The 7,970-nt window shown below is 37.9% G+C and overlaps 1 protein-coding gene across 1 annotated transcript; it reads left to right on the top strand.

Annotated features, from left to right (window-relative positions):
• Window positions 1-272: 272 nt before the first annotated feature.
• RAD51AP2 (RAD51 associated protein 2) lies at window positions 273-7,677 on the top strand. Its single transcript, XM_026014958.2, has 3 exons — window positions 273-3,516; window positions 4,071-4,151; window positions 7,298-7,677. Exons 1-3 carry the CDS (start codon window positions 273-275, stop codon window positions 7,414-7,416), a joined length of 3,444 nt encoding a protein of 1,147 aa, XP_025870743.2. The 3' UTR covers window positions 7,417-7,677.
• The last annotated feature ends 293 nt before the right edge of the window (window positions 7,678-7,970 follow it).

Below are 7,970 nucleotides of genomic sequence, written 5' to 3' on the forward strand. Positions count from 1 at the left end.
CTCGGGAGGCTCCGGGCGGCTCCGGGCTTTGAGGGAGAAGCGACGCGAGCTCGCGGATTTAAGGAAGCGAGGGGGCGGCGCCGGAGGGCTGGGGGCGTGTCGGGGGCGTGTCGGGGGCGGGGCTTTCCCTGAGGCCGGGGCCGAAGTCAGCCTCGAGGGGCGTGTCGGGGGCGGGACCGGGGCGGGGGGCGGGGCTGAGGTGGAGCCGCCCGGAACCCGCTGAAAGCCCAGCCCCCACCAGAACGCGGGGCAGAGGGCCTCCGCCCGCCGTCATGTCGCTGTCGCGCTGCGCGGCGCGGGGCGCCCCGCTCGGGGAGGCTGTTTCCCCCGTAGCGCCTCCCGGGGACCCTGATGATGCCCCACCCCCCAGTCGGAAGCGGCCCCGTCTAGAGGGGCCCGGCAGTGCCTCTGAGGTGGAGTGGAGGCTCCCTTCGGCACCTCGCTTGTCTGAGGCGGAAAAAGTGCGGCCGTCGCCGCCCGGAGCCTTCAGGGCGCCCCTTGTCTCAGCTGCCGTGCTCCTGGGTCGCCCCACGGACGCGCGTGCGGGGAGCCCAGTCAGTGGGGCGCACGTGTGTAACCTGCCGAGGTGCCAGGGCGGCAAGTGTGAGATGAGCAGCCGCGTGCGGCCTCTGCCCTCAGCAAGTCCAGACCGGGGCGTGGGGGCTCCCGGAGGCCGCGAGGCTGCCGGGGTGCGCGGCCCCGAGGCCCAGGGCGGGCCTCCTCCGTCCGCCGCCGCCGCGCGCCCTGTCCCTGGAGGCGCGGAGAACGCGGCTGGAGGACAGTTCTCAGTCCGAGGGCGAGGCGGGGTCCAGGAAGGCCGCGGTTATGTAAAACAGACAGAAAACCTATTCTTGGGTATCACCTTCTGCAGGGAAATCAAGTCAGCGTGTCCTGACACGAAGAGCAGGCGTAGAGCCGACACTGTTACGCCAGCAAATGGGAAAGAAAATAACGTTTCGGCGTCTACGTTACATGGATCGAAATCTCCAAACCAGCCCAGCATGGAAATTGCCAGACCCAGCTATTTTAGAGATCGCAGCACAATAAGTATCCCTGAGTTTCCAACGGATTTAAATAGCAAAATGTCCTCTGTCTATTTAAAGGGAATTGCAAAGAAAGAGAATGACAAAAACGAGGCATATGTTAGGGATTTCACAAACATTTACTGGTCCCAAAATAGACCTGATGTTAAGAAGCAAAAGTTACAGGATGGTAAAAACATTGCGGATGCCGAGGGAGAAAATATTTTTTCTGCATGCTATGAAAGTAACCACCAGTCACTCAGCAACCAAAATATTTGTGTGAGAAAAGAAGACTTGATCAGTTTCAACTACTATAACCACAGTAGCGTCAAATCTGATGTAACAGGCTCCGAAAAGAGTATCACTAGGATACTAGGGAATGCAAACTCGAAAGAAGCAGAAACATGCTTGGACATTGACATGTTTACCAGATTAGAGAAATCTCAGAGCCGGGACTATGACGTTAAACACATTTTGGAAAAGAGGGAAGGTTGTCTGATTATAGAAACTTACAAGACTCAAAGTGAAAATGTTAAAAAAACTGGAGAAAAATCGAATTTTCTACAATTATTAGAAATAGATCTTTTAAGCAAAGGTTATCACCATGCAGAAGCCATATATACACATGAAAAACAATTAAAGCCTCTCATGATTGGAACACTTGGTAGCCAAAATGCTTTAATGATTTTTTTCGGGTTAAAGGGTGAAGGAGAAAATAATAATATGGTAGAGTTAAGATATTATACGGCACAAGAAGGCTCTCATTTAGGCAATATTTTTGAGAGTCTCATTATGGCAATTTTTTATTTGCGTGAAAATATTTCAGGAAATCGAAAAGGTGACAATATTTTAACCTGGTATGAAATTTTCAAAGATAAGAAACAAATTAGTCTTCAAAATCTAATAACTAAGATTATGAATGTCAATAGAAAGAATATGTTAAGCATACATTTGCAAACCAGTGTCTCAAAACCTCTAAATAGTATATTGAAAACCAACATAGCTTCTTTGCTTAATAGCTTTGACTCTTTAAAAAGAATTGAAAATGGTTCTAAATTAGAGGAGAAATGCATTGCCAAGTCGATAATGCCTTTGCATTATTCAAAAAATATTCTAGAGGAAAATCATACTGTAAATCTAGGAAGGATTTCAACTTTTTCAAGACAATTAGGAGATATGAAACCTATATTAGAAAAAAGAAAGTTATTTAAAAGTGATCAAATTTTTGAAGAATGTAAGAAAAAAACCATAAATTCTTTCAGTCTGACAACTAAAAACAAACCTTTTCCAACTTTTGAAACATACAAAAAAATTCCTCTTTCAATGGATTTTGATGACGGGGATGAAATTTCTTTGACAAAAGAAATTTATGAGACTATGAATTGTCCTGAACATTTCACAAATGATGAAAATTGGGCTCACCGTAGTCCTAATACTGTTGAAACACTTAAGTCTAGTTCTATATTTAAACGGAACAGCCACAGATATACTAATGAAAAATTTTATAAAATAAATATGTACAATCAAAACTTACATATTGAAAGAAAACTGGAGCGTAATAAGATAAGTAACTTTAATTTTAAGTGCCTATTTGAAGATTTCTTCAACACTAGGCAACAGGCCATACCAACAAACCACAACGTAAAACATAGTGAACAAACCAATCCTAGGAGTGTAATTGAATTGCTAAATTTTGGGAGCTTGCAAAGTGAAACCAAAGAAAAAAAACATGACTCAATTTTGAAGGCAGAAGCAAATGAAACGGCACAAAGTTTAACAAACAGTGTTGAAGTTAACAAAGACGCTAAGGTAGAAAAGGAAGAGAAAAATAATTTTTACTCAATGGATGGCACGTTTTCTGTGCAACCAGTTTCACTAATGAGTAAAAAAGTGAATGCGGAAGAAACTAAATATGTTCATCAAAATAATGAAGCTGATAGAAATGAAGATGAGGGTGTTTTGCAAGAAAGTGAGTTAGCTAATTCAAAGCACTTTCATCCAAAGAATGACTCTTCAGAATGTGTTATTCATCAATTTGAAACTGATTTGAGTCTAGGGAACAATGAATGTTTTCAGGACTTAAATGCTGAGTGTTTATCAACAGAAGCTCTGACAATAGCAAACGATTTTGAGATGAAGAGTAAATTTGATTTAGTACTTGCAGAACTTCATATGTTTCATGAAATCAGTCAGGAAAGCAAAAATCTAAGCGCTGTAGGAACACACAATGGGCAAGAGATTTACTTTAGAGAAAATAACGATATTAAGGAGGTAAAAGTGGAGATAAAAAAAGATTTGCCAACGGTTACAGTCAACAAAATATGTGAGTCTTCTTTGCTCTGTGATAGTATAACATTTCCTAATACTCTTAAGAGACACCAAAGTTCATTTAAATGGGAAAGAGCACCGGATCACGGAGAACAGGAAGTTCCGAATGAATACAGCCGTCCAAGAACATTGGACGAAGAATTGCTTTATCCCATTTCCAAGGAAGGTATGAAATTAGTTTTAAATGTTTTTTTCTTGGGACTCCTGGGTGGCTCAGTGGTTGAGCATCTGCCTTTGGCTCAGGTCACGGTCCCGGGGTCCTGGGTTCGAGTCCCACATAGGACTCCCTGCAAGGAGCCTGCTTCTCCCTCTGCCTGTGTCTCTGCCTCTCTCTGTGTGTCTCTCATGAATAAGTGAATAAAGTCTTTAAATAAAATAAAATGTTTTTTTTTTCTCATGATAAAAAAATTGCTGCTTTTGTTTCTGGATAGGCCAATAATATAATTTTGTGAACAAAGGAGCGAGGAGTAAAGAGTAAGACAATATTTACTGATGCACATTATTTTCCTATGAAAGGCTGTTCAAACATTAAATAATATCCTGAAGTAGAAGGTCACAAGTGATGAAATTTTTAAAAGGAGCCTTGATGATTCCTGCTTCATGCATCTCAATATGAGAAGCCAATAGGAGGAAACATTTTTGAGACAGTAATTTGTTGATGGTGTTAACATTTTATGTAAAAGTTGCGTTTTGCTGTAACGTATTGATTTTTATTTTCAGACTGCGAGAAACCTTCACCTAAAAGGTCTGCTTTTTTCTCCGATGAACTTGAGGAAAAATTTAATTATTTGCTGAAGGGAGGTAAGATTTTTGGTTATTTTCTAGAATACCTTCTGAGATGATTATTGCATTTTGTATTTTTAGCATGAGGAGAGTATACTCAGGTTGCTAGAATATAAATACAAAGATGTAGCACTTCTGTAACCATTAATAGGTTACCGATGCAAATTCTGATAGTTAAAAATCAGCTAAAAATTAAAATGCCATTTAGAATATTCCTGGGGAGCGTGCTCTACAAAACTGTTTCAATATTTGCAGTGATGCATTGCAGCAACTTTGTGATGAAGACAGGTATTGTGTGTGTCTAATATACACATCTAATGTGTGTAACATTAACTGGCAAAACCAAAAAAGACATTTATCTAAGATAGATTATCACTGATGAGATGTTACTCCCAATTACATATTTATTTATCTATATTCTCTAGTCTTTAAATATTATGGGGCTCTCTATATGGATATTTTATTTAGTAATTAAAAATTATTATCATTTAGGGGCACCTGAGTAGCTCAGTGGTTGAGCGTCTGCCTTCAGCTCAGGTTGTGATCCCTGGATCCTGGGATTGAGTCCTGCCTCTGGGTCCCTTCAGGGAGCCTGCTTCTCTCTCTGCCTATGTCTCCTCCTCTCTCTCTCTGTCTCTCATGAATAAATAAATAAAATCTTAAAAAATTATTATCATTTAGATATTTAAAAATTTTTTAAAGATTTTTTAAAAAAATGTATTTATCTTAATTAATATTAATCCCATTCCTTGGAAGACCAAAAGCCCCTAGGTAGTTTCTTCTCCCCTGAATAAAGGGAAGGATTGAGAGAACAACACTCTCTGATACTCAAGCAAAGTCTGTAAAGGATATGGGTTGTTTCTTCTAGGACAAACAGAAAGGAAGAGATCGGGTTTAGGAATGTATTTTGAAAGAGAAGGGAAGAACATTAGGGATCACGTACTCATATTGTCATCATGGTCACAATTGTGGTAGTGAAATGGCTATATGAGGAAAATTGAAGTATGTGCAGAAATTGGAACAGAAATGTTATATTTGTTGGGAATATCTGAACCCATAATAACTATTGTACCTTCACTAGGAAAAGAGCCTCATCATGAAGTATGAAAAATAATACAATAGCCAGAATTATTTAGTACTGTGTTAGGACAGTCATCTTGGATTTGCTTTCAAAGTGTGTAAAAAATGGAGTGATTTTCCTGAGACTTGGGAAAATTCATATTGTGAGGGAAAAGTTGGGAAATGGTGGGGAGTGCGGCTAGTAAACATGGACTATTTCTGCCTGGGTGGAGTGGATGCCTGCTCATGCCAGGTGGTTTTAAAGGATTGGGAAAGGGCTGGTTCCCCAGTGGTGCTGAAATGTTTTTGATACCTACAAACTTACCATGATGCCTCCATTTAAATGTCTACCAGTAATGTCTCCAGTGCATCCTGGTTCTTTTTCTTTCTCCTTTCTCCTTTCTCTGTGTGTGTGTGTGTGGTTTTTTTTTTTTTTTTTTTTTTTTTAGATTTTATTTACTTATTCTTAGAGAGAGAGAGAGAAAGAGAGGTAGAGACACAGGCAGAGGGAGGAGCAGGCTCCATGCAGGGAGCCCCACATAGGACTCATCCCAGGACCCAGAGATTATACTCTGAGCTGAAGGCAGATGCTCAATCACTGAGCCACCCAGGCATCCTTTTATGACTTTTTTTTTCTTTTATGACTTTTTAAAACTGATTTTTAAACTTATTTTAAGATCAATTAGTTAACATAACACTGATTTTTAAAATGAATAATTTCTGGCAGTGTGCTTGAATGTTTAGAATTGTTAAGTAATACAAAGTAATGAATCAATCTGGTGTACAATAATAAGAAAAGGGATCACAACTTATTTACAAGAGGTAGAAAATCCAAGGAGATGAAGAAGCATGTCCTCAAAGCCACAACTAGGTGTCTGTTTAAGGGCATATGCTTTGCAAAGGCCTGTTGTTGATACAAATTGGTTTGGTGATTTCCTATGCATTGCAAAATTACCAGAAGTATCCGTCATATTGGACCATGAAAGAGGAAAGCTATTCTTTGAAAAATTAATCAAATAGACTAATCATGGCTTTGTTCTGAAATAATAATCTCATAATGAAGAAGTCCACTTAGCATAAATTGCTGAAATTATCTAATTTGTGAACAAATCTAGTGTATCAGAAAGGATCCAACAATATTGTTTTATTTGGACAATCCCTTTTTCTTTAAAAACTGAAAAAATTTGTAATATGCTTTTTCTCTTATTTTTCTAATTCACTTTATCCTTTTAATGTTGAAAAAGTATCATAAACTGATTTATAGCTACTTTTCTGGTAAGTTGTTTTCTCCCTATTTATATATAGTTAAACTTTGTATTTTATTTCATTAATATTTACATAGGTAAACACACAGATTGGTTCAGCTTAGTAGAAATTATGCTGTTTATCTTTTGTTAGAATTATTATTAGGTTGAATACACCATTTTATTCAAATGTGCTATTATATTAAGGTTCATACTAATTCCTTAAAGCTGGCTTAAAGCTTGATACATTTTTAGCTTTACATTTGGACCTCACTATTTTTTTAAATGCATTCTGAAAATTAGAGGAATTTCTGTGTCAAGAATATTTAATCTAATGTGTCTGGTCAACCCATTGTTGTCCATGAAATGTTTTGAACTTTGTTGAGTATGATAATATGATGTTAAATAAACATTTCAAAATCAGAGCTCTCCCTTTATTCATAATAGATGAAATACATTTGTACACTATTATTTATAATAATCTTTATTAGAAGCCAAATTAAATCATTAACAGGATAGCTTACTGTTTAGCTTCTAATAGTAAAATAATTTGGTTTTTAAAGCTACAACATCAAGCTAACTGTCTAGTTTTGTTATTGTTGTTAAGTCAGACTGCCTGACTGGAATGCTGATTTTATTTAGTTGCTATTTTATGTGGGTAAGTCACTTAACTTTTTATGTGCTGAGGTTTTCATATTTTAAAAATGGAGATTAAGTAAAGGATTAAGTAAACTAATTCAGTTAAAGCACTCAGTGACTCAGTAAATGTTGCTAGATGATGATAAGTAAGTAAAACTTTTTAAGCTTAGAAACCACAAGTAATTTTTATTCCTCATGTACTTTTATTGTCTTGTATTTTAGGTAGTAATTTTTCACATGGGATTTCAAGAGTACTACCTCTTAAGACATGCAGTCGACCAATCAGAATTGGTTTGTCAAGAAAAGCTAAGCTTAAACAACTTCATCCCTATCTGAAATAAATGTTTGAGAACTTAAAAGAAGATGCTGGACTTTAATATTTCAAAACATTCCACAAAATTTATAAATCTTTTGTCTGTTACTTTCGTTAAATGCTTTCTCCGAGATTGGGAGTTTTGAGCTTTATTTATTATGAAGTATGGAGAGGGTTTGTGTGTATGTGTGAATGATCTAATTACCTTTACTTGTTATAAAATATTTCATTGATGTTTTCATATTATATTACAAAACATACATTAAAGGCTTTACATGATCTCATAAAACATGTCAACTTATTATTTTTCATGATATACGCGTATAATGCTTTTATGGAGAAGAGTGATAACCTTTATAGGTTTTCTCAAAAGGATCTGTAATTCATAAAAAGGTAGCAAAGCATTGCTTTAATCCACTTCCCTTATTTTTCAAGTGAAAAATGAGGTGCAAAGATAATGGGTAAGTTTTTTAAGGACCAAAATTAGTGTCAGGACTGGGATAGAGGCACTCCCTGAAGAATTCTTTCCTACTTTTCTCTGCATTCACTTTATAATTTTTATTTCTCCCTCTAGAGTCTATC

This window comes from Vulpes vulpes, chromosome 8, assembly GCF_048418805.1.
Source record: "Vulpes vulpes isolate BD-2025 chromosome 8, VulVul3, whole genome shotgun sequence".
Taxonomy (NCBI): Eukaryota; Metazoa; Chordata; class Mammalia; order Carnivora; family Canidae; genus Vulpes; species Vulpes vulpes.